This window comes from Anomaloglossus baeobatrachus, chromosome 8, assembly GCF_048569485.1.
Source record: "Anomaloglossus baeobatrachus isolate aAnoBae1 chromosome 8, aAnoBae1.hap1, whole genome shotgun sequence".
NCBI lineage: Eukaryota > Metazoa > Chordata > Amphibia > Anura > Aromobatidae > Anomaloglossus > Anomaloglossus baeobatrachus.
Window position 1 is genome coordinate 71,575,149 of NC_134360.1, and position 27,281 is coordinate 71,602,429.

The 27,281-nt window shown below is 41.4% G+C and overlaps 1 protein-coding gene across 4 annotated transcripts in view; it reads right to left on the bottom strand.

Moving 5' to 3' along the window:
* Positions 1-27,281, bottom strand: part of CACNA1I (calcium voltage-gated channel subunit alpha1 I) — a 1,217,075-nt gene that overhangs the window by 163,256 nt on the left and 1,026,538 nt on the right. For 3 of the 4 annotated variants that reach the window (XM_075321783.1, XM_075321781.1, XM_075321784.1), the window contains 6 exons: positions 24,118-24,244; positions 23,856-23,981; positions 23,672-23,761; positions 20,636-20,855; positions 10,762-10,913; positions 8,744-8,853 (listed from right to left, as the gene is read on the bottom strand). In XM_075321783.1, coding sequence (XP_075177898.1) covers positions 8,744-8,853; positions 10,762-10,913; positions 20,636-20,855; positions 23,672-23,761; positions 23,856-23,981; positions 24,118-24,244 — 825 coding nt within the window. The remainder of the gene's footprint in view (positions 1-8,743; positions 8,854-10,761; positions 10,914-20,635; positions 20,856-23,671; positions 23,762-23,855; positions 23,982-24,117; positions 24,245-27,281) is intronic. The other variant, XM_075321782.1, reaches the window with a different exon arrangement.

Genomic DNA, 27,281 nt, shown 5'->3' on the forward strand with positions numbered 1-27,281 from the left:
ATAGTTGGTGGATGGAGTGAGGAGAGCAGGTAGGAGAGTAACAATCACACACGCAGAGATTGTTACCAGGTCCAAAAGGTACAGGGGACACGCCAACCCCAGCTCCTACTTCAGCTGGATGTGCGTCTGAGGGCGCACATCCAGCTAAAATGCATCACAGCACATAGACCCGCTGGGTCCCTGCACTGCGATACACGCTGCCGGGCAAACAGTGGCTGGCAGCTGACGTCCATACCATGACTGGGGGCAGCGCATGGTAGTACTGTCATGCTCTATAGCACACACTCCGATGTCAGCTGTAGGCCACTCCGCGCTCGCTACAGAGGGCACTGGGAGATGTGGGAGCAGAGGCAAGATGAGTAGAATTTTTTTTAAATTATTTTTATTTTTTTAATTATGCATTAGAGACAGTCCCAGACCATATATACCAGGATGGGGGACATATACTGTATATCAGGATGGGAGACATATATATTAGGATGGGCCCAGGATGTGCGACATTTTTACTAGGATCGGCCCAGGATTGGATAACTATATACCAGGATGGGGACGTTATATACCATGTATACCAGGATGGGGGACATGTATACCAGGATGGGGACATATATACCAGTATGAGGGACATATGTACCAGGATTGGGAACATTACTGCATAATTAAGGACGGAAAGAGCAATTAATATGTCTTTATAGCATTTAGAATGCTACAGGTGCCCATTCATCTGACCAATGTCCGGAGGGGGGCCCAGGTCCAACTTTTGCACCGGGGCACATTGCACTCTAGTTACACCACTGGTTGGGACCATTTTCTTCAAAGGCGATGTCTTGCTGGGCAGGACGCATCGCTGTGTTTGACGCCTACCAACGACCTCCTAACACAGTCCCACCGCCACCGAGATCGTTATACAGGTCGCTGATCGTTACTGCGTCGTTGGTAAGGCCTGACTGTGACATCTCACCAGCGACCTCACAGCGACTTACCAGCGATCCTTATCAGGTCACATCGTTTTCGGGATCGCCGGTAAGTCATTAAATGTGACGGGGGTTTCAGACAGCACAGAATGACTGTTCACACCAAGCACAGGCGCTCGTGCACTATAGCAGGGACAAACATTCAGCCTCTTAATAACCTAGGATGTACCTATACGTGCTAGGTTGTATCTGTCACTTTACTGCAGGCTCGAGTGGTGAACCCGCATTATTCCCCGCACATGTCTGCTGATCTGATCAAATGCGGGTGAAACAGTTTTTTGGTCACTGCAACACCTAATAAAAATGTACTAGCAGGTGATCAAAACATCGCATCCACCCAAAGATGGTATAAATAAAAATGTCAGCTCAAAATGCAAAAAATAAGTCATCACTGAGCCCCAGATACCAAAAACTGAGAACGTTACAGGTCTCAGATTATAGCTCCAAATTTTTTTTTTTTACAAACGTCTGAATTTTTTTCACCACTTAGATAAAAGTAAACCTATACATCTTTGGTATCTACAAACTCGTACTGATCTGGGAAATCATAATGCCAGGTCAGTTTTACCCTATAGTGAACATGGTAAATAAAAAACCCAATTGTGTAATTGCACTTTTTTTGCAATTTCACTGCACTTGGAATTTTTCTCCATTTTTCAGTACAATATGGGGCAGAATAAATGATGTCATTCAAAAATACAACATAGCCTACAAACCAAGCCCTCATATGGCTATATTGATGGAAAAATAAAACAGTTATGGCTCTTGGAAGAAGAGGAGTAAAATACGAAAACGGAAAATATATATAGATTTACATTTATTTAAGTGAAAATGTGAAATGGTGAAAAGAAATTCAGAAATGTGACAAAAAAAAAGAATTGTCACCATTTTCACAATTGTCACCTGTACCATTCTAAATTTTCAGGATCTGGAGCTGTGTGAAGACTTTTAGCTTTTGTGAATTGAGCTGACGTTTTTAATTTTTAGGTAGATACGATGTTTTGATTGCCTGTTATTGCATTTTATTGCAATGTTGCTGTGACAATATACCTTAGGAAGACATTTGTTTGTCGAAACGCATTGTTTGATCTTGTAAAAATAATAAAAAATTGTACAGGAAATAATTACAGCCTGTATGATTAAATTGTTTGGGAGCGCACACAGCCTGGAGGTTTTGACACTGATATTTTTATGGATTGGGCATTTCTGAACTTGGCGATACCAAATATGTGTTATTTATTTATTGTTTTGCTTTTAATTGGGCAAAAGGGGGTGATTCAAACTTTGGTGTTTTTTTTTGTTTTTTTTTTCATATTTTTAAAACTTTCTTTTACTTTTTATTGATTTTAACAGTCCCGCTTAGGGGACTTGAAGCTCACACTGTCCAATTGCTTCTGCTGTTCAGAGCGATGCTTTAGCACTGCTCTGTACAGCAGAAATGCTGGTTTCCTGTTAATGCCGGCGCTCTACCGACATCACAGGAACTTCGTCATGACAGTGACAGGGGTTATCAGTTGACCCCAGGCTCTCATGACAACCCATCGGCGACCTGTGATTGCATCAAGAGACCACCAATGGCGACTGAGAATGGCAACATGAATGAAAACACTCCCCGCTGATGCACATTAAACCTCAGAGATTGACAGCGGGATTTAACTAGTCAAGAGGAGAGGGTTGATCTCTGATCCACCCAAGCCTGTTACATGCACGTCAGTTGATCAGACCAGCTGACATATGCACAAAAAAATGAAGGCTCAGGTGCTTGATACTCAGTTGACCTTATTATCCTGATCTTTCATAATACCCCTTCCCCTTTCCCCTAACCTTTTTCCCTTCCTCCCCCTGTATATATATATGGTTTATGTTTATATTGATATTTTCTTGTGTGTTTTGTTACCCTTTACCCAAAAATCTCAATAACAATAATTTGGAAGAAAAATGCAGGCATGGCGCTTCAGCCCGCATTAAAGGGACAGACTAGACACAGCTTTGGTTAGCTGCACATGTCAGTTGATCAGACCAGCTATGTGTGGAAAAATGCAGGCACGGCCCACGAGCCTGCATTAAAAGTACAGACACGGTCTTGAACGTACAAGGTTGTGAAGGTGTTAAAGGGGTTGTCCAGTCTAAATCTACAAGTCTGCAGTCACTTTTTGTGTCACTTGATGTGACTGCAGACTTGTGAATCATCACATTGCACATACTGTGCACTGTCAGGATCTGTCGGTGTCAGAACCAGGAACAACAGTCACGTGATTGCAAGTATACGTTATGTATAATTCTGGCCACATTTCGACTAGATGAGCGCAGCCTCACTCAATACACTACTATCAAGCGAGGCTACATGCATCTAGTCGGATTCTGGCTGGGAGTCTGCACATCGCTTACTCGCAATCACGTGACTGCCGATTCTGGCTTTTCTATTTTTCTGTGTTGAGACTCCTAACAGAGGCTCCACAGACCTTTTTTGATTTGCATACTTCTCAGGAGGCAATACACATAGGATTTCATTGTGTTGAGTGCCTTTGATGGCTGCCGGCAGTGTTTTCTCTGGCTGGTCTCCCCGAGATCAGTGATTGTTTTGTCTTGCTGATTCTGGCTTTGACACCAGCAGATCCTCACAGTGCACATTGTGCGCAATGTGAAGAATCACAAGTCTGCAGTCACATAGAGGGACATAAAGGAACTACAGACTTATGGATATAGAATGGACAACTCCTATTTCTGCTTATTTTCTGTCTATAGATATGCTCCCGTCTCTTTTCCCCTGGATCTGGATTTCAGTTTGGGTCAGCCCTCCCTGACTACAACAATACCGTTCCAAGATTGCATATAAAAGGCATTTGATTTTTCTTCTGTATCATTGTATGAGCGCACAATAAACTGTAACAAAATCCCTGTTATGAAAAAGGAAAAGTGTTTTGTTGCAAACCTTATAGCTGATTAAACACTGTAAACTGCACAAGGGCGCCTCGAGGACTCGTACATCAAAATGGAAATGCCAGGACAATTACTAGACAGTAAGGCGCAGGGAGAAATCGCACAATTCCCCAACCTTTTGTCATCACAGTGTAAGATTTAAAATCTTTCCTTTGTAACTGAAACCATTTCACCTTTTCGGAGCTTAAGGAGGTTTTAGAGTATAGGAAGCAGTTGCTGCCCTGGGTTTTGTTCTTTTTTGACTCTTAAGCTATTTTATGCTAATGCACATGGTAGACATTGTGCTTTATGACCCTCCTGCCTAAGTCAAATACGCATTGCACATCGCAGTATGAATCCAAATCAATTACACTTCAGGGATCTCAATCTGTCCGGTAAGGAAGCACAAGTCATTGTGGATCAAGTTCACCTGTTTTGGTGCAAATGGAAGTGACAACAGGAGCTCTGGAGAAGAACAGCGAGACAACCCTCCAAAGGGAATTGTTTTTATGGCAGTGTTCACAGACAATCACAATCTCGTTATCCTTCTTGACAGATTCTTCTCTAGTTTTCCTGCTCTTTTTATCACTACTGGTGACATGAGGTGGAATCTGTAGCCGGTTCAGGTTGCGTAGATAGTCCATCTCCTCCACGATGGCTCATCCACACAAGGTCTCCCAACACAATTTCCATAAACGTCAAACAGAATGAAATCAGGTTTATGTCGCGCTATCATCAAAGGAATCGATGTTGCTAGATTATTTCATCTCTATATTCTTTGTACAGGTCAACACGTTTCAGAGATCGCAGTCTCCTTCATCAGGACATCAAAGAAAGAACATCAACAATCTCAGTAATATCAGGCCCTGAATTGTTCGATTATTTTGTTTTCCATTTATAGTTGATATGTCCTTTTATTTCATAGAAGAAAAAGATTCCAGCTCTGGAAGAACCGGGTCAAATAGATGTATATCGTAATACTACAAATTTATTCACTTCATTAAAATTACCAAGTGGTCAGACATAAGGACATCAAACATAAGTGGGGCCAGAAACCAATGCGTTTCAGCCTAGGTTTTAATAATAAACATTACCATGATTGAGGTCTAGGCCGAAATGTGTTGGTTTCTGGTCCCCCTTATGGGTGGATGTCCTTATGTCTGACCACCTTGTGAGTTTGATGTCGTTTTACGATATATGTCTATATGACCCAGTTCATCCAGGGCTGGAATCTTTTTGTTTTCTGAAATATCTGTCATGCCAGGGCATCCAAGCTATGGATATAGAACCAGGACCTGAGCTTCGAGGTGATGCATATTTTTTCTTGCACGTGGATATGACCTTTTATTCTCCACAAATTACAGTTTATATCAGTAAAGCCTTTCAAATCAAAGGGAATCTGTCACCAGGTTTTTACTACCTAACCAGAGAACAGTGTAATGTAGAGAGAGACCCTGATTCCAGCAATGTGTCACTTACTGGGCTGCTTTGTGTAGTTTTTATAAAATCATTGTTTAATCAGCAGGAGATTATCATTAGATGACTGCTTGGAGTGCTGCAGGTAGCCCAGCTTATTCATGAGCTCTGTATAACCCTGCCCACACTGGCTGCTTTCTGTGTACACTGTATATGGACAGAAAGCTGCCAATCAGTGATGTGGGTGGGGTTATAGAGTAAGTGACGCCTCGCTGTAATCAGGATCTCCCAGTACATTATACTGCTCACTGATGTGGCAGCAATAACCTGCTGACAGGTTGCCTTTAAATCTTACATTCATTGAGATTGGATGCATTATTTTGTGGAGTAATGTACATTGGTACAGCACAAAAGTTGTTTGAAATTGTTCTTAAATCATTGTATCTACAAATTATCGTTAAAATGTGTACAAAAATATAACTCAGAACTAGTGGTCTTGAAAGCAAGATCAAGCTGAACGAAGCAAAAAGTCCAGAGGGAGGAGTTACACAGTTACAGAGGCGCAACGATGCAGTGAAGGGGGTTACGCAGTTACAGTGGTGCAGCGATGTAGTGAAGGGGTTACACAGTTACAGAGGTGCAATGATGCAGTGTGGAGGGTTATGCAGTTACAGAGGATCAACAATGCAGTGAAGGGGGTTACGCAGTTACAGAGGCGCAGCGATGCAGTGAAGGGGGTTACACAGTTACAGAGGTGCAATGATGCAGGGAAGTGGGTTACACAGTTACAGTGACAGACTGACGTAGTGAAGGAGGTTACACAGTTACAGAGGCATAACGATGCAGTGAAGGGGGTTACACAGTTACAGAGGCGCAAGAATGCAGTGAAGGGGGTTACCCAGTTACAGAGGCGCAACGATGTAGTGAAGGGGGTTACACAGTTACAGAGGTGCAATGATGTAGTGAAGGTAGTTACGCAGTTACAGAGGTGCAACGATGCAGTGAAGGGGGTTACATAGTTACAGAGGTGCAGCGATGCAGTGAAGGGGTTACGCAGTTACAGAGGCGCAACGATGCAGTGAAGGGGGTTACACAGTTACAGAGATGCAATGATGTAGTGAAGGGGGTTACACAGTTACAGAGGCATAACAATGCAGTGAATTGGGTTATACAGTTACAGAGGCGCAATAATTGAGTGAAGGGGGTTAAACAGTTACAGAGGCGCAACAATGCAGTGAAGGGAGTTACACAAAGAGGCACAATGATGGAGTGAAGGGGGTTACACAGTTACAGAGGCGCAACGATGTAATGAAAGGGGTTACTGTTGTGAATGTCATCCGAGGGGGTGATGGTTTGGAGGTCCATCAAGGTGGTCAGGACTGGGGGTGAAGCTGACTGTGACTCAACAAGTGTGGGAGTTAATTGGGAGTTTGGGAAGTCCAATTGCAGATCAGCCTGGGCTACTGTATATAGAAGAGCAGTGTCAGTGGCTGGGGCCGGTGATAGATGTTTTTCCTCAGTCTCTGAATTGGTTTGGAGTTTGTCCTTCAATTTATCCTGTGCCTTTACCATTCCAGCAAAGTTGCAAGTTCTTGGCTTTATTGCCTGATCCACACCTAAAGGTGTTAGTGTTTATTTTCATTTTGCTTAAGGTCTGTTTTCTTGCAGGATAGGAATTGTCTTTCTGTTTTGATGAGCATGGGGGTTCCCCCTCTGCAATCCCCACTGGAAGATAAGGGAGATTCTCCCTGTTCTACTTGATTATTTGCACTTTTGTATTTCTTGTGTTTTTGGGGGTTTTTTGGTATTATGTTTCTTCCATTATTTACAAGAGTACCTGATATAGTGGGGAAGAGACCGTGTGGTCTCAGGGTTTTGTATATTAGGAGATTGGTATTTTTCCGCAGTGTTTTGCACTGACCGCAATCAATTTTCTTTCCTTTCCTGTTGTATCTAGGAATTCAGGCCTCGCCTTTGCTAATCTATATTTCCTATCTGTGTATTGTGTTTGCTTACATCACCTCTATATGTTGGGGGCTTGCTGTTCCTTTAGGGACTGCTCTGAGGCAAGATAGGCTTCCTCATTTCTATCTGTGAGGTGTAGTAAGTTTCTCCAGCTGTGACAAGGCGTCTAGGTGTGTTTAGGAATGCTCCATGGCTACTTCTAGTGTGGTCTGACAGATAGGGGATTGGGGTCAGCTCAGGTTCCAACTACTCTTGTGGTTTTTTGTGTTTTTCTGCTGATAGGATTTTTGTGATTGTCCACGGTTACCAGATCATAACCGGTTACAAAGTTACAGAGGCGCAACGATGTAGTGAAGCGGATTACGCAGTTACAGAGGCGTAACTATGCAGTGAATCCACGCGCATTGCCAAGATTTGCAGTGGACTGGCGATGACGCTGACTCATGCAAAATCATGTTATCACACAGGGGCATGATATTGTTCCGTCCCCACCGGAGTCCGCTCCAGCGACTTCTACTTCGATCACCAGGCGACGCCGTGTTCCTGCCATGGATAGTGCTGGTGATGGAGAGGCGTTGATGCCAGCGGCGCTGGTGGGCGCAGGCTCCGCTCATCCACTGGGCTGGGTTTCCTTGGGATTTGCAGTACCACTGGCTGACTGTAGGTGGCGTGTGTCTTCCAGCTGAAGTTACCATCATTCAGCTACAACCAATGGGAAGACACCACACCCTTCTTATTTCCCCTCCTGTCTGCTGACCACTGCCAGAGATAGTTCTGTATCCTGGAACCTGTCCCGCCCTGTTCTGTTTAGTGATTCTGGTGTTCTGACTTCTGCTTGTTTCCTGACTACCCTCCTGCCTGCTGTTTATGTACCTCGCTGCCCGATACGGATTTGACCTCTGCTTGTTTTCTGATTACGTCCTTGCCTGCCGATTCTGTCTCTGTTTTGCATTTCCCAGTTCGACCCTGCCTGATGACTACTCTCATCGGACTGCAACCCACTACAGGTAGTGATCTTCAGGGTCCTAAGTAATTCCAAATCCCTGTATTGGGGTTAAAGGGTTTCAGGGTTCTGGGGGTCCGGCTTGAGTGGCTTCCCTCTAGCCTGTCCATTACAGCCTGTCTGAGTCTGTGGATCCAGGCAGGCATTACAGATATCATGTGGAGAGGGCCAACTAGTCTGGTGAAACAAAATCAACGTTGACTAGTCAAAAAGCTAATTAGCAGATGAAAACTGTAGTTTACAAAGACTATTGTAAACGTGTGTAAAACACAATAAAGGGCTGGTTAGACAGGGTATATAGCAATCAATATACTGTACAAATACTGGTGGGTTGGAGGACATGGGGGACCTGTCAAGTTACTTTAATTCAAGTTGTCAACTTTTCTTATCCTTCTTGTAACTCATCATCTCAAAAGAAAAACCTTATTACATGTAGGTACTGTACATAATCCACGAACAAAGCATTTACCTGTCCTTAAAAAAACGTCTGAATCCAAAGGCCACCAACTTCAGTACAGCTTCAAGTACAAATACTGTAGTAAACATGTAGTTGCAGTACTTCAGGGCAATTTCTAATGACTGCAAAAAAAAATATCAGTATCATAATAAGCACAGCATATTTAAAAATATTTAAAGGGAACCTGTCACCAGATTTGGTGACTATGAGCTGTGGCCACTACCAGTGTGCTCTTATATACAGCATTCCAGAATACTGTCTATAAGAGCCCAGGCCACTCTGTATAATGTAAAAAACACCTTTATTATACTCACCTAGGGAACATAGGTCGCTGCTCTCCAGACCAGCACCTCTTCTTTGCTTTGATCTCCGTTCTCCTTCTACCCAGCCCAGTGTGCATAACGCGTCCTACATCATCCCTATTGACCGGCATTGCTCTCTTGTGCGGGGCTGAAAGTACTGTAATGCGCATTACAAAAATTAAAGCCCGCGCATGTGAACTACAATACTTTGATCTGCCCTGAGAAGGGCAGATCAAAGTGCGCCTGCGCAGGACCTCAATACCGGCCTGTGTGGATGACGAAGGATGTGTCATCCACACGGGCCTGTGAAGAAGGAGGTCAGCGATCGTAGTAGAGAGTAGAGAGCAGCAATACCTATTGGACCAAACCGCCCTGCAGGAGAGTATAATAAATGTCTTTTTTACATTCTACAGCGCGGCCTGGGCACTTATATAGAGTATTCTGGAATGCTGCATATAAGAGCTCACTGGTGGTGGCCGCAGCTTATAGGGCCCAAATCTGGTGACAGTTTCCCTTTAAAGAGAACCAATCACCAGGCTTTTCGTATATAAGCTAAAGCTAGTGCTATACTGGCATTATCAGGCTGATTCTCTACATACCTGTAGTGGTCAGGTCGGATGTTTAGGTTTTGAAATCCAAAAAAGTAAAGTTTATAAAATTATCTGCTTGTTGAGTGACAGTTGCAATGGAGCAGATATATACAGTATTCACAGTTACCAATCCCTCTGTTAAAATTAGCATAAGTATTATACAAATGACGTTCTGGAGTTCAGGTGAGAGCACCGGAGATCACCCCGACCTGTCTGCAGCTGACATGAACTGAACCGCAAGCGACGGGGAATCAATCACTCAGCACTCGCGGTACAGTCTAGGCTGCACGCTGGAGCTCAGGTGAGAGCTCCGAAGTGCAATGCAGGTACCTGAATCCAAGATTGGCATTACTGGAGATTCCTCCGGTAGCCAGTCCGACGCTGAGTGCCAGTATAGCACTGGCTTTAGCTTTTATATGAAAATCCTGATAATTAGTTCCCTGTAAAGGGGATGCCTGTTTTAGTAAACCAATTTTCAAATATACTATTATTTAAGTGACTTCCCATTAGTGTACTTGATTTTACTTGCCAGGAAGAAAAGTGACTTCTGAGTGTTTCACTCACTTTCAGGACTCAGCTCATTCATAGCTAATAACACAAGTCCAATAATTTCAATGATCTCTTTATCTGAACACCCTTCCAATAAGTAAACTTCAAAACTACCATAAGAGTCTACGCATGTTCTTACTACATTTTGCCCACATGCTCGTGAGTCTGTTAATTCCATCTGAACACCTAAAAAATTGCATTTGGAGGCATCCCTGATTGAGCCCTGAAAAAAACAATTCACGATATTGAGGCAGACAGAGTCACTTTCCACTCTGGCCTTCGTTACAGCACCAATCTCTTTTTTAGGTGGACACAATGTAGAAGACTATGATTTCGTGTCTACTAAAATTGAACACTGCAGAATGGAGGCCAGATGTAGAGCAAAGTGACTCTATCTGTCTTAATATTGTGAATAGCTCCCTCACTGCTCGATGGGGACATGGCTGAATCATCGTATTTCACGGACTTTAGTAGAACTCGCCATCAGAGCCTCGAATGTATGGCCCATACACAATGTGATTTAAAAATTTGTAATATGTCTATTTTCTTTAAAATAGAAAAATAAGATATATAATAGCACAAAACTCACCTTTGGTTGACTGTAGTGCTCCAATGACATTGTGACAACATTAAGGCAAATTATAATTGTAATGAAAATATCCAAGTAATGGCTTGTACAGACCGAGTGAATTAAGAGACGTGCAGGGCAGTAGGTGGCATAATATGGCAAACGTTGGGCTTCTGTATAAAACAAGCAAAAGGAGACCTTTTTTTAGACATATTCGAAAGCAAGAAAAACTGGAAAATGACTGGGGTATTCTAAGGCAAGACAATGATCTGCTCCATGACCAAAAGTAGATGGAAACATTGACATGTGCTCTCTGCACATCTGATTCCATTGACTTCTATAGCACCATTGACTAAATTTTTCCATATAATTGTGGGTTTTTCATTCATTTACATTAAGTAGTTTGGTCACAAATGGTATTTGGTCTTACTCACAGTTTGGAGCATAGGCCCCCAATTCCAGTCCTCAAGGGCCGCCAACAGTGCATGTTTTCAGGATTTCCTTAGTATTGCACATGTGATTATTTAATCACCTGCACAGTTGATGATTCCAACACCCATACAATGCTAAGGAAATCCTGAAAACATGCACTGTTGGCGGCCCTCGAGGGCTGGAGTTGGGGAACTCTGGTTTGGAGAGTCGAAGAGAAGGCCTCTGTTAAGGCCAGAAGAGTTTTTTTCACATCAACCTTAACAAGCCATGATGTGATGGTCCTTGTCACAAGGTAATTATCAGGCTGAAGCATGGAAGAGGCTTCTCTGACCTTGGTTCAACCTTAACAAGCCAAGATGTGATGGACTTTGTACACAGCAGAATTGTCAGGCTGAAGCATGGAAGAGGCTTCTTCAACCTTAGTTCAACAAAGGGTGTAATGCTCACAGCCTGTGTAGAGGCAGCGAGCGGGATTAGTGAACCCACTGGACCACAGGGAGACCCTAGCTTACCCCTTAGTGGGAAGGGATTAACTAAGTACGCACCGCAAGGCGGACGCTAGGTACCACTCCAAGGGCAGTTACAGGGACTATGGCAGCTGATCCCAGGGCAAGTGACAGACTCAGAAATAAACAGGTACAGGCAGGGTGACTGAGGCAGGCTGCGCAGGCAGGTATGGACAGGTATGGTGGGAATGGAAGGGACAGACAGTTATGGGAAGGCAGGTACAGGAAAAAAACAGTATTAACGGGACCTGATAACTAGCTAGCAGGCTGGTATACTGACTAACTGAATGTGTTGCGCAGGCACCTTCCCAATGGGAGGATACCTTAAATACACAGTGCCTTGAGAGGCATTTCCTGGAAATGGCATGTCGGCCCTTTAAGATTAGGGAAGGTGTGGGTGTGCCTTAGGTGCACTCCTGGGAACTCTATGCGGCATGAACAGGGTCCAGGAGGGGAAAGCGGTGGCAGCCCACATGGATAACTGCGGGGGTGCAGGGAAGGACGTGACTCGGCCGGGGGCGGTGAGTAAGTCTGCACTACAAAAGTACACAACTCCCGAAAATCTCTGAGCCATTATTTCTGCTTCCAAAGTCTTCAGTTGGCACAATGTATTTAGAAAAATGGTCTCTTGATATCTGTTTGACCAATGGTACAACCTGGGGGCCTGAGGGGTTGGGGGTTGCTTCCAGTTTCAAAGCAGATGCCATTGTGATTATGGTGAAATATTGGGCTGCAAAGGGCCCATATAGTGTTCTTACACGGGGGCCTCTTCTTTCTGTGTTTACCCTAAATATATTTGTTTTATGTTCCACTGTCCTTCCCGATACTTGAGTCTGCATTTGGTGGCCCCTTGCGTTGCCTGCACCTCACTACAAAGCTGTTGAACTCTTCAGTATAATTAATACTCCTGGCAGTGATGGTCCATAGAGACCTCTTTGTTATATTCTTTTTTGCTCCTATTAGCCATACTTGTGGCCTACGTGGCCGGTCCACAGGACAGAATTGTTCTTCACATACTTTTGGTCATGTAATACAGGTACAGATGACCAGCATTTACAGCAGATGAAATATTAGAATGGAAATACAGCAGAAGGTACAAAGAAAAGACAACATAATGGATCACAAGTGGCACCATTTTTCACCAGACAATGCATCAAACTTACAGCTGCTCATTTTAAAGGGAATCTGTCACCAGGTTTTTGCTATTCCTCTTGAAAGCAGCATGATATACGGGTCTAGACCCTGATTCCAGTGATGTGTCACTTACTGGGCTGCTTGCTGCAGTTTTGATTAAATCACACTTTTCTCAGCTGCGAATGTAGCAGTTGTCTGAATGCTGTAAAAGCCCGTCAGCATTACTAATTGGCTGCATTTTGTGTGGACTATGCATAAGTAGAAATCTGCCAATCATTGTTGGGGTTGGGGTTATAAAGAGCTCATGAATATGGAGGACTACCTGGCAGCAGGTTTACTAGTTCTCTACTGATAATTCCCTGCTGATAAAACATTGATTTTGCCAAAACTACAGCAAGCAGCCCAGTAAGTGACACATCATTGGAATCAGGGTCTCTATCTCTACATTATGCTGCTCTTATATTCAGTGGCAAAAACCTGCTGACTTTAACTCATTCCATTTGCTTTTGTGCTCCAAGAAAGCTGGCACGCAAGTGACATTATACATATACTGAGACTTTGGCACTCTCATTATGCGCTGTTTTTCTGAGAAGACAAGAAAATGTCCAGTAAAAGCAGCAACCATCTGTCATATATCTTTAAATACTGCTCCATTGTATATTTTGACAGCAGGCAAGTCAACAAGAAAATATTGTTTTAATAATTTTATATTAATTTTCCATTTAAAGTGTGCGCTACATTAACTAACAAGTCATAGAGATTCTATTGAGCTCAATGGTGAACTGAGAAAACCCAAACCATTGAGTTAACTGATGGAGAGAAGTGCTATTCCCCTATTCCCTTTGGAGTCGGCTTAATAGAAATTATATAGAAAAATATGAGTTCCTCATTGTCAGTGGAGAGCTCAGAGCAGCACTCGGCTGAACATTTTGCTCCTTCGTTGTGTTCTTTACTTACGCATTGATAGCACACTGGACTTTACCTCCTTATTAGGTGGAACTATTTCTAATAATACATATTGCAATATTCTGGGGGAATCACATTCCCTAAAAATCTGGGAGAGAAAATGATCCTATATTAGTATTGAGCAAAAGATTTGTTGGACTTTGGTCTAGTGCCCACATCGGTAGTCTGTGGCCACCAACCGAGAGCCCTGCGGACCTCCTACTACAAGTTAATCTCAATAAATTAGAATATCATCAAAAAGTTAATTTATTTTAGTTATTCAATACAAAAAGGGAAACACACATATTATATAGAGTCATTACACACAGAGGGATCTATTCCTATATATCATATAGTGTCATTACACACAGAGAGATCTATTCCTATATATTATATAGAGTCATTACACACAAAGGGATGTATCCCTATATATTATATAGAGTCATTACACACAGAGGGATCTATTCCTATATATTATATAGTCATTACACACAGAAGGATCTATTCCTATATATTATATAGAGTCATTACACACAGAGGGATCTATTCCTATATATTATATAGTCATTACACACAGAGGGATCTATCCCTATATATTATATAGTCATTATACAGAGAGGGATCTATTTCTATATATTATATAGTAATTACACACAGAGGGATCTATTTATATATATTATATAGTCATTACACACAGAGGGATCTATCCCTATATATTATATAGTCATTACACACAGAGGGATCTATTTCTATATATTATATAGTCATTACACACAGAGGGATCTATTTATATATATTATATAGTCATTACACACAGAGGGATCTATTTCTATATATTATATAGTCATTACACACAGAGGGATCTATTTCTATATATTATATAGTCATTACACAAAGAGGGATCTATTCCTATATATTATATACGGTAGTCATTACACAGAGGGATCTATTTCTATATATTATATAGTCATTACACACAGAGGGATCTATTCCAATATATTATATAGAGTCCTTACACACAGAGGGATCTATTCCTATATATTATATAGATTCACTGCATACAAAGGGATCCATTTCATGTGTTTATTTCTGTTAATGTTGATGATTATGGCTTACAGCCAATGAAAACCTAAAACTCATTATCTCAGAAAATTAGAATATTATATAAGACCAACTGAAAAAATGATTTTACACTCAGAAATATTGGCACCTACTGAAAAGTCTGTACAGTAAATACCTCAATACTTGGTCGGGGCTCCTTTTGCATGAATTACTGCGTCAATGCAGCGTTGCATGGAAGCGATCAGCCTGTGGAACTGCTGATGTGTTATGGAAGCCCAGGTTGCTTTGATAGCAGCCTTTAGCTCTTCTGAATTGTTGGGTCTGGTGTTTCTCATATATTCTCTATGAGGTTTAGGTCAGGTGAGTTTGCTGGCCAATCAAGCACAGTGATACTGTGGTTAGTAAATCAGGTATTGGTATTTTTGGCAGTGTGGACAGGGGCCAAGTCCTGATGGAAAACAAAATTTCCATCTCTAAAAACTTGTCAGCAGAAGGAAGCATGAAGTGCTGTACAATTTCCTGGTAGATGGCTGTGCTGACTTTGGTCTTGATAAATCACAGTGGACCTACACCAGCAGATGACATGGCTCCCCAAACCATCACTGATTGTGGAAACTTCACACTAGACCTCAGCAGCTTGGATTGTGGCCTCTCCACTCTTCCTCCAGACTCTGGGAGCGCGATTTCCAAACGAAATGCAAAATTTACTTTCATCTGAAAACACCTTGTACCACTGAGCAACAGTCTAGTTTTTTTTCTCCTTGGCCCTGGTGAGCCGCTTCTGGTGTTGTCTATTGGTCATGAGTGGCTTGACACAAGGAATAGGACAGTTGTAGCCCATGTAGTGGATCCACTGCTTGTGGTCTCCAGTATCTCTGCTACCTGCATCCTGGTCTCCTGTCTATCTGTGTCCTCCAGTACCTCTGTTAACTTTTTCGTGGTCTCCTGTCTGCCTTTGACCTCCAGTACCTCTGCTACCTGCGTTTTGGCCACCTGTCTGCCTGTGACCTCCAGCACCTCTACTACCTATGTCCTGGTCTCCTGTGTGCCTGTGGTCTCAAGTACCTCTGCTACCAGTTTCTCGCATACCTCACTTGCCTGTTGCGCTGGACTGAAAACCAGAGTGCCGTGGATCCTGGTGAGCAAAATACTTGTGCAATGTCTATCTATTTTTGAATTTATGGGGGTTTTTTTTACAGTATTTTGCTGATAGCTGGCAATTAAACTATGACAAATGTAAGACTGTTTGCAAAGTTGCCTCATTTGTTATTCAAGATACATTGAAGCAGTATTAAAATGGTTGAAAACATAGGAAACCTCTATAATTTATACGTTGTATTTTGATCCTTTTAAATTGGTTAATAAATGATGCGATAAGTAACCACAGTAAATACGGTCACACCATAAATTAAATTCTAGCAACTCGGAGTGCAAAAGTGTGTATCATAGTCATTTCATGCCATCATAAGACTGAAAATCAGCTTTCAAGCAATAAAGTTATACTGTCTAAAAATTGACCCAAAACGTGTCAGCGCCTAAGGCAGCCTAAGTATAAAATGATAGGAATAATCAGAGAGAGCACAATCACTCCAGTCAATGTTTATAAACTTCAGCTCTTTTTTTTTTCCCAGTGAGGAAAGTCACCTTGAGACCCTTGGGGGCTACAAAGTATCTTTCAACTCCTGATTTAGAATAACAGAAAAGTGTTTGCAAATGCAAAAGTGCTACAGATGAATGAAATAAAGCATGGAGAACTGCAGATGAGCAAAAAACACATGAACATGACAATGAACTCGGAAAGTTAACCCCATTCACTGCCAGAGGAAGTTTGCAGCTGCTTGCAAATTCCTCCAGAAAGGAAACGGTTATAGGTAAAGGGTGGTCAAAATACAACAGAAAAATATGCAAATTAGTAAGTTATTTTTGCATATGATTACAAGCCACCTCCTTCTTCCCTTATCTATCTTTCTTCACTCCCCCTTTTTTCTTCTTAGAAATGGTTTGGAATTGTTATAGATCACATTTAAATGGAAAAGGGCGCTAATGTCTTTATATATGGCCATTGTTCGAAATGGTAAAAAATCTACAAAATTGTTGCCAGATAAGCTCAATGGAGCTGAACTGTAATGCTGGATACAAAAAATGGACAAGTGTGACTCTGGTTCTGGAAGAAAATGTTCTGTATCTGTGTAAACCCTTTAACCCAAAATATACTGTGTAAAAGCTATACAACAACTGGACTCTTCCTCCAATGAACACATTTTAGGCATCATCGAGGATTGGAACAAGCAATTGGTCGCAGCCCAACTATCTATTATGTTTCTGCTGTGTTGAGCCCCCCACTTTTTGATTGTGGTATTGGTGTTGTCATCAAGGATTGGAACAAGCAATTGGTCGCAGCCCAACTATCTATTATGTTTCTGCTGTGTTGAGCCCCCCACTTTTTGATTGTGGTATTGGTGTTGTCATCAAGGATTGGAACAAACAATTGGTCGTAGCCCAACAGTATCAGAGTCCATGGGCTCTGTCTGGGATTCAAACCCAGAACCTCTCGCACCCCAAGCGAGAATCATACCACAGACCAATGAGGGGAAATAAAATACCCAGACAGAGCTCAGGTGTTGTATTACACTTTTCCTCATTGGTCTAGTGGTAGGTTTCTCACTTGGGGCGTGATAGGTCCTGGTTTCAAATCCCAGACAGAGACCATGGACTCTGACACTATAGGGCTGCAACCAATTGTTTGTTTCAATCCTTCATGACAACACCAATACCACAATCAAAAAGTGGGGGGGGGCTTATCACAGCAAAAACATGGATATGCAAATGCATATGAAATTGAACCTTTATTATCATAAAAACACATTACTAAAAACTCACATATAAAACAGTATCACAAATGGAATGATAGAAATTGGGATCACCTAACAGACACCCAATTAATGGTAAAGAAAAAAATAAAGGACTGAGAGTAATTAATCCAACCAAACAAATTGTGCAGAAAAAAAATATATTTAACAGATCTGAGTGTATAAATAACCAGGGCATACACAAAAAAATAATGACAAATAATGCCAAAGGCCACTATAAGGGGGATACAAGTTTGTCCACGGATGAGTATGTCCTTCACATAAATTTACAGTTCATAGATGACACAAGTGTGTCAAAAAATACTGCACATACTGAATTGTAAATAAATATATCAGTCTATAATTATCAATAACAGAAGTCCACAAAAAGGGGGTGAGCTGTGGCATCCCGGTACATCCGACGCGCGTTTCGCATCTATAATGCTTCGTGCAGAATTGTAATCCTTGATGATGACTAAAATGTGTTCATTGGAGGAAGAGCCCAAGTGTTGTATAACAGCTATGGTGAGTCTGTGTATCAAAACTAACATGAGAACTAAGCGTCATTATCCACTAGCGTGATAAAACCATTTTTAAGATTAATAATGTCGATTTTATATTATCAATATCTGTAAATCTATATTATAGGGCACCCATTACTTAAACAAGGGATTTAGCCCTTTTGTAAACACACCAGGCGTATAGATTAATTTGGCATCAGAGAGTGCTATCTTTAGATTAAATTATAACTTTACTTTTAATTAAAGACCAAACACATTTCCACTCTGTGGATAATATTAAAGAAGTTTTCCCATGAACAAGCTTCATTTTAATCAATAGATCTTGCAATAATAATAACTTCCACAATTGGATGTGTTTAAAAAAAATGTTCCTGTGCTGAGATAATCTTATATATGTGTCCCTGCTGTGTACTGTGTAATGGCCGTGTCTGACCGTACAGGGATATGGTTTGATCATATCACAGCTCCTGGGCTGGGAAATAACCAAAATAATGTATACAGACATTAGAGTATGGGATCACAGCTGATTCTTTCTGTGAGGTAAGACATTTCCCAGCCTGTTTTTAAGCATTGTTTTACCTTAAACAAAAAAATAATTTGTGATCCCATACTGTGATGTCTGTATACTCTTATGTGTCCTCTCTGGCCCAGGAGATATGGTATGATCAGACCATGTCCCTGTACGGTCAGACACGGCCATTACACAGTACATAGCAGGGGCACATATAGAAGATTATCTCAGCACAGGAACATTTTTTTAATTGTGGAACTTATTATTATTCCAAGATGTATTCATTAAAATTAACATTGTTATTGGGAAAACTCCTTTAAGTTGGCCATGTAGAATAAGTACTAGAGCACTTTCTCCACTAAGCACAGTAGTGCAGATTTTTTTTTATTGTTAGTTATCTTAATTTGTACCACATTTTGATGTTCAAATCATGTTTTATCTTATGTTCATTTGCTCCATCAGACCTTACATCCAAACCCCTGCAAAACGGCAATCGGAGATATGTGCTGATGGGGCTATAGACTATAATGATGCAGATGGAGCCACAGTATTCTCTATCGTACATCATCTTTGGCTGTATATGCCTAGTTGAGGAGGTCAGCAAGATATAGTCAACTAGACTTTGCTGCCCACCTCCAATAGGTGTATATGGCTGAAAATGATGTACGACAGGGAACACTGTGACTCCATCATTATAGTCTATGGTTTGTTTTGTGGGGTCTTGGATATAAGCCCTTATGGAGCCACTGAATATATGGTAAAACACAATGTGAACTTTGTCTTAGACTTGTTTTATGATGTGTTAAAAGGAACCTGTCACCAGATTTGGCCCCTGTAAGCTGCGGCCACCACCAATGAGCTCTTATATACAGCATGCTAGAATAATGTATATAAGAGTCCAGGCCACCTTATAGAATGTAAAAAACACTTTAATAATACTCACCTAGGGGGTGGTCCGGTTCGATGGGCGTCACTGCTCTCCGGTCCGGTGCCTCCTATCTGCGGCGATCGCTGTCCTCCTTCTATCCAGCTCAGTATGGATAACATGTCCTTCATCATCCACAAAGGTCTGCATTGCGGTCCTGTGCAGGCGCACTTTGATCTCTTCTGCTGAGGGCAGATCAATGTATTGCAGTGCGCATGTGCGGGTGGTCATTAACCTTTATTTACACATGCACATTTCAGTACTTTGATCTGCCCTCAGAAGGGTACACCACAGTGCGCCTGCACAGAACCGCAATGCCAGCCTATGCAGATGACGTAGGACACATCATCCACACTGGGCTGGGGAGAAGGAGGACATTGATTGCCACAGAGAGGAGACGCCGGACTGAAGAGCAGTGACACCCATCAGACCGGACCGCCCCCTCGTGAGTATAATAAAAGATTTTTTTATGTTATACAAAGCGGCCTGGGCTCTTATATACAGTATTCTAGAATGTTGTATATAAGAGCTCAATGGTGATGGCCGCAGCTTATAGGGGCCAAATCCTGTGACAGGTTCCCTTTAAACTTTTTTTGCTTGAAAAGGGGGCATAGCTTCACAGGAAGAGTCTGGTTTAAAATGTAGCAATGTGTTCCACATTGTAGTAAGTTTTAGAAAAAAAAGGTTGCCAACCAAGAGGTGGTGTAAAATTGGTCAAAAGTGTCGTAAGATGTGCCAGATTTATCATCCAGCATTGGCCTCTGTGATAGAACAAGAAAGAGTAAATGTAAGACAGGATGAGTACATCCGGCCATTGTTTCTTTCTTGATTGATAGACCCGCCAACATTTATTTGTTCAAACAATGCCAATCTATATCTATTATCTTCCTTTGTTCAGGTCAACAGGGTCGTCAAACTGAAAGTTAAATGTGCATGGTAGATCATGAACACTAATAGTGGCACTGAAGGAAGGAGGAAGAAGATAGGAAGAAGTTATAGTGCCTACGAACCGACCGAACACTTAGGCTTTTTCTTACTCCTTCGTTTTTTTTCCAGACGTCTCAACCGCTTTTCCTCTCGTCGTCGAGCCTCTTCTGCTTCTTGATGCTGTCGGCACTTGTGGAAATTCTCTACCACTACACCCACAAACATGTTTAATACAAAGAAACTAACAATGAGCAGAAAAGAAATGAAATAGAGCAACATCCAGGGGTTGTGGTTGGTAATGGGCTGGAAAAAAAGAAGAAAGGGAAACCATTAAGGACTATTTCCAGCCATTTTATTATTCTTCTTTTCATTCTTTTCTTTTTAGTTTACTAAACAAAAGCCTTTAGTGATTTGTGACTGCAATTCCACAGTTTAACGGCACATTCTAATTCTAAGAGTAGCAGTAAATATAAACTCGGGAAGAAACACAAGTTTCTGAATCTGTTCCAGTTCTTTTTAAATAATGAACCCATAGATGGAACTGAAAGTGAAGTCATTTTTTCTGATGACTATGTAGGATACTTAAAACTTGATCGTAAGATATTACTGAAAGACCTAAAAGCCTGTAACCAGCAGGCCTAATGCCATAAAAATCAATCCCACTGGAAAATAACAAAGCAAGAAGTGGGCTTTGGTTGATCGATTTCGCAAAAGCTAAGGAGTACCAGCACTCAATGCCAAGAAGCAGCTGGAAAAGCAGGTATAATTTTAGGTTGCATCAAAAAGTTTCATATTTCTTTGAAAGAAAAAAAAATTGCCGGCAAGGCCTCAGCTTAAATATTACATTTAGTTTTTGGCTCAGGTAGGATCCGTAGAGTAATGCAAATATTATGGGTTTTAATTGTTTGAAAATATTTTTTGGGATTTTAAAGGGAACCTTTCAAGGCTGATAATGATACTTTCCTGCTGATTAGAAGCTAATCATCAGGTTAATAATGTTAAGAAGGTGCTTGGGAGAAAATTAACTTTATTTCTCCCAGGAGCCGCCGGCTTTCAGTTATGCAGGTGTGTCAGGAGCAATTACTGTCACGATTCACAGCACTAAGGGGTACTTTGCACGCTGCGGCATCCCTAGCCGATTGTAGCGATGCCGAGCGCGATAGTCCCCGCTCCCGTCGCAGATGCGATATCTTGTGATAGCTACCGTAGCGAACATTATCGATACGGCAGCTTCACACGCACTTACCTGCCCTGTGACGTCGCTCTGGCCGGCGACCCGTCTCCTTCCTAAGGGGGAGAGTCGTGCGGCGTCACAGCGACGTCACACGGCAGGCGGCCAATAGAAGCGGAGGGGCGGAGATGAGCGGGACGTAAACATCCCGCCCACCCTCTTTCTTCCTCATTGCAGACGGGACGCAGGTAAGGAGATCTTCCTCGCTCCTGCGGCTTCATACACAGCGATGTGTGCTGCCGCAGGAACGTGGAACAAGATCGTACCTGTCGCTGCAGCGAAATTATGGAAATGACCGACACTACACAGATCACCGATTTTCGACGCTTTTGCGATCATTTATCAGTGCTTCTAGGCTTTACACGTTGTGACGTCGTTACCGGCGCCGGATGTGCATCACTTTCGATTTGACCCCGACGAGATCGCAGTAGCAATGTCGCAACGTGCAAAGTACCCCTAAGAGTGGTGGCTGTAAGAATGCCTTGGTACTGATTAACAGCTTGCTCTGCAGTGCATAATAACAGAAACGGCTGTCAATCAGTGCAAGGGCATTCCTACAGCCACTATTCTCAGTGCTGTGAGCCGTGACAGTAATTGCTTTGGGCAAGCCTGCATAATTGAAAGCCAGTGGCTCCTGGGAGAAATAAAGTTCATTTTCTCCAGGTGCCACACTTTCAGTAGAGTAGATGAGCAACTTCTGTCATGGTCATCTCTCTTGGAGATTAGTGACAGGCTCATGTGTTTTTTACTTTTGGCATACACGGGGGTTAATTTCAGAATTCCTTGCCAGCAGCAAGCAACCTCTGCTCAGGTGTATCCACTGATAACCACTCCCAAGCTGGATAAATACCCTCTGCTCCCAACAGAGGGTGCCAGTCATTCAGAATACCTTCTGGAGTTTGGTCTCCAGTGAGGAGGAGGTGTTTTCTTCTGCTGCTGTCTGCTATTGTTTGGTGTGGAATTAACCCTGTTATTTAGTTACTCTCTCCTTAACTTTTTTACCTCCTGTGCACCTTTTTGTGATCCCCCTGGTGTTTGTTTTTGGTCTGCATGAGTTTTGCTGTCTCCCCTGTTTGTGTTATTTGCTGGTGGGGTTTTGTAACTACTGTGCCAGCCCATACCCATAAGGGCCTTGGAAAACAAATAGGGAGAAACTGGTGGCTCAGACCTCACTACCATCAAGTGTACATCTGGCTTAAGGGAATGCCTAGGGTACATTCAGTCTGAGGGCAAGTGCAGGAGTTCCCATCCAGTCACCTCCTGCTGTCCAGCCTGACACCTTCATAATGCTATTAACCTGCAGATTAACCCTATATCTGCAGATTCATACATTTATTGGACCTGAAAGGTTCCTTTTAAGTCAATATACTTAAGAATCTTGTGAATTAGGTGAATATTTTATCTTATTAGCTGACTAGTAAAAACTTATAGTTTGGCATGTTTTCAGTCCAAATATTAGAGGTGGATGCAGCCATTATACAAGTGTTGTCTAGTGTTGAGCGAGTAGTTAACTATTCATACTCACTATGCTGTTAGCGAGTACTGTCTACTACTTGCATATTCATTACGAGTAGCGGGCGTAATGAAAGTCAATGGGAAATACTCGCTAAGTAGCGAGTAACCTGAAAGCCGTACTTTTCGAACGAGTAGGGAATAGTATGGCTTTCGGGTTACTCGCTACTTAGCGAGTATTTCCCTTTGACTTCCATTGCGACCACTGCTCGTAACGAATATGCGAGTAGCGAACACTACTCACTAACAGCATAGCCAGTACGAATAGTTAACTACTCGCTCAACACTAGTTCAATTTGATTTTGAAAGCATACATTAAGATACACAATTTATTAATTAAACCAATTGGATTTATGGCAGTATGGATGTTTTATACCTGTTGGTTCACAGAGACGGCATCTAGTCCATTGTACATGATATTAACCCATCCATCTTTAGATGCCAAAACAAAGAGTGACATTAAGGCCTAAAATAGAACAAGATAGACAAGTATGGATAGACTATACAAGTGGCAATGCGACACAATTATGTTATCACCATAGGGTTTTTTTAGGTGTTACCTGTCCAAGGTTATCGAAGTTGTACTTGTGATGCACCCATTTATAATTGGCGGTTTCACAATCTGACCTGTTAGTAACATTTCGCACATCTGTACCAAGGCAGTAGAAAAATTTTCCCTTAAAAAGCTAAAAGAGGACAAGAAGAAATATAAATATTTCCAATATAAAAAAGGAATAAATCTACGATTCACAGCAGATCTTATCAATAAAATTCCGAGATATTTATGGAATGATGTTCATATAATACATCAAGGGAGAGTACCTGAACCCCAAGGATCCCAAATATGATAAAGAAGGCACAACAGATCAGGACAATGTTTCCGATTGGTTTTAGAGAAGATATGAGGGTTTCTACGACCAGTTTCAGCCCTGGAGCTCGGCTTATTACCCTGATTAAGAAATGCAAGAAACAAAGACCATAGTTAGCTTCATTCCTGTCCCTTGGATTAAAACAGTACTACTATTGATAATAATAATAATAATAATAATAATAATAATAATAATAATAATAAAAAAAATAACAATAACAGAAATAACAACAATAATAATATAATAATTTATTATTATTATTACTATTATTTTTATTTATTTATTTTATTTTCCATAAATATTTATATATCTATAACCTCTATGCAAAATTGAGCTCCTTATTTTGACTTTGTTGCTGCCCTATCCAAAGGCAGCAAAAAATACCAACATACTCCCCAAGTCCAAAAATGAGAAGAGATTTACAATCTTGTCTAATTTTTAGACAGTGTAAATCTAAAATAGATCTAGTCTAAAAATAATCCCAAAGTGCTACACGATGTTTGACAAATATTGTGAATTTTATGAGTGTCTATTGAAAGTTTATACATTATGCCAGTGAGCTACAATGTATCCCTTTCCAGTAATCTATACCTCCATTTCCACCTAGATAATGTGTTTCTCATTGAGCAAGGTGAAAAAAGTGTCTAAAATAGTTAAAATAGTTCATGTTTCCAGTACCAGACAGGTACACCAGTTTTTGCTCTCAATTGCACCAGAATTCTGGTGCATTAAAGGGATATTTCCATCTCCAAGTTCTCATCCCAATATGTAGTAGGTATATTAATAATAATGTTAGCAAATACCTTCAACTTGAAATGTAGTATAGTTCTCCTGATTAGCTATGTCCCGTACCTCATGTGCATGGCATTCCAGCCTAGGTATCAATGGTTGCAACCACTCATATAGTGATAGTTAGTTCGTCATGGTCATGACCGTGTGTCATGGGTGTGTCACGTGTTAAAGACAGTCATGTGGTTTCTGGACATAGAAGGTCACAGCGTTTGGCTGCGCAGAATGCTCCCTGACTTTCTATTGTTTCTGCTGTCAGTATTCATTGGTATAGGTAGCTTTCCTGTTGGATTCATCTTTCCCCTTTTGGACCCAGCAGGAGCTCGCCTTCAACCCAGCTACTGATCATCAGCACTATCTTGGTGCTTAAGTACCCCTTCCTTCCTTGGACTGGTGCTGGTGATAGTTTCAGTTCATTCAAGCCCTGGTTGCAATCAGGTGGCTTGTACATCTCTGTGGTATTGTTGCTGAAAACTTTGCTGAACGTCTGCCTGTGTCATCTGTGGATAAGTAGTTCATACATTTTCCCCTGTGCGTCCTCCTTGCGTTTTCCTTTAGCATTTAGTGGGGTTGAGAAAGAGCTCATCCCATCCATTCCCTATTTAGGGCCCAGCACTAGAAATACCTAGGCTCAAATATCCGGCTTGGCACATAGGTGCGGAACCTATCTAGGGTGGTGAGGGACTCCAGGGATTAGCAGTAGGTTTGGTCAGAGGTCACCATCTTCCCTCTCTAGACACAGGTATCCCCTTCCCTTTTGCTGTTCGCTTGGTACTTACCATACCTAGCGTGACACTAAGCTACTGCAATGCCCTGCACATGAGGTAAAGACATGGCTATATCAGGAGAACTATACTAAATTTCTAATTGGAGGTATTTGCTAATATTCTTACTATTACACCTACTACATAATGGGACAGGATCTTGGAGATGAGAATACTTATTTAAGCTTAGCTAATGCTGCAGTGTTTCAGTATAAATATTTTCAGAAAAAAGGCTAAACAGGGAAACGTGTCCACTGAGTTGCTCTCCTCCAGCTTCTAAAAGTCCAATCTGCTTGATTGACAGCTGTCTCCTGATTTGCAATATATATATATATATATATATATATATATTTATTTATTATATTATTTATTATATATAAGTATATAATATTATATATTATAATAAATATTATTTATTGTATATAAGTATATAATAAAATGGGTTTCTACTTGCAGCACACTTCTGTTTTACCATTGTCAATTATTTTTCACTGCTAGCATGGAATGCTGAAAGCAAAAACTTCCAATATCTAAAAAAGTTTACTTACTGATGATACCAACAAGAAAGAAAGGAAAGTAATCATTGATTACTGATCAGTTCCCTTTCTATGGCCCTATGTTTTTCCAAAACTATTGGGTAATGAATCTTGATATACACCCTTAATTTCCCCCAAAAACCTGGGATCTTGTGTAAAATGTAAAAAGAGCAAGAATGGAATGACTTGCAAATCTCTTAAAGTTGTAGTTTATTCACAGCAGAACACAGAACACAGATCAGAAGATGAATATTAGATATTCTTACATTTCATTAAAAACATCACCTTCTTTAGAAATTTATGACAGCAACACATCTCCAAAAAGTTTGGACGGTGTTAATAAAAGGCTGGAAAAGTATGTGGTACTAATAGAAAAAAACAGCTGGAAGGTCAATTTTCAACAAAATCACTTGGCTGTGTATAAAGAGAGCATGTTAGAGAGGCAGAGTCTCTTCAAAGCAAAGATGGTCAGAGGTTCACCAATCTGTGAACAACTGCATCAAAAATTGTGGAACAATATCAGAAAAATATTCCTCAACATAAATTTGCAGGGACTTTGAATATCTCCCTAACTATAGTATATAATATCCTCAAAACATTTAGAGATTCTGGAGAAATCCATGTGCATAAGGGATAAGGCCAATATACAATATTAGATGCTTATGATCCTTGCATACTTAGGCAGCACTGCATTAAAAATAGGCACATTTCAGTCATACATGTCAGTCTCTGTTCTATGGAAAACTTCCAGAACTTATTGTCTGTGAGCATAGTTGCTGTCCACTCTAAAAAATCAAGTTAAAACTTTATTATGCAAAGAAAAAGTCTTCTATAGAGATGGGTGAACCTGCAGATATTCGGGTTCGGCAAGTCCAACTGGATTTTAAAAAAAACCCGGTTTGGAACCAGACTTGAACCCAAACATCTGTCCGGATGCAAATCCCCATATAAGTCTATAGGGATCTGTCGCGGGCGGGGAGGAGGGTGTCAGCACACCGCGCTCACCCCTTCTGCTCGGGTCCGGCAGT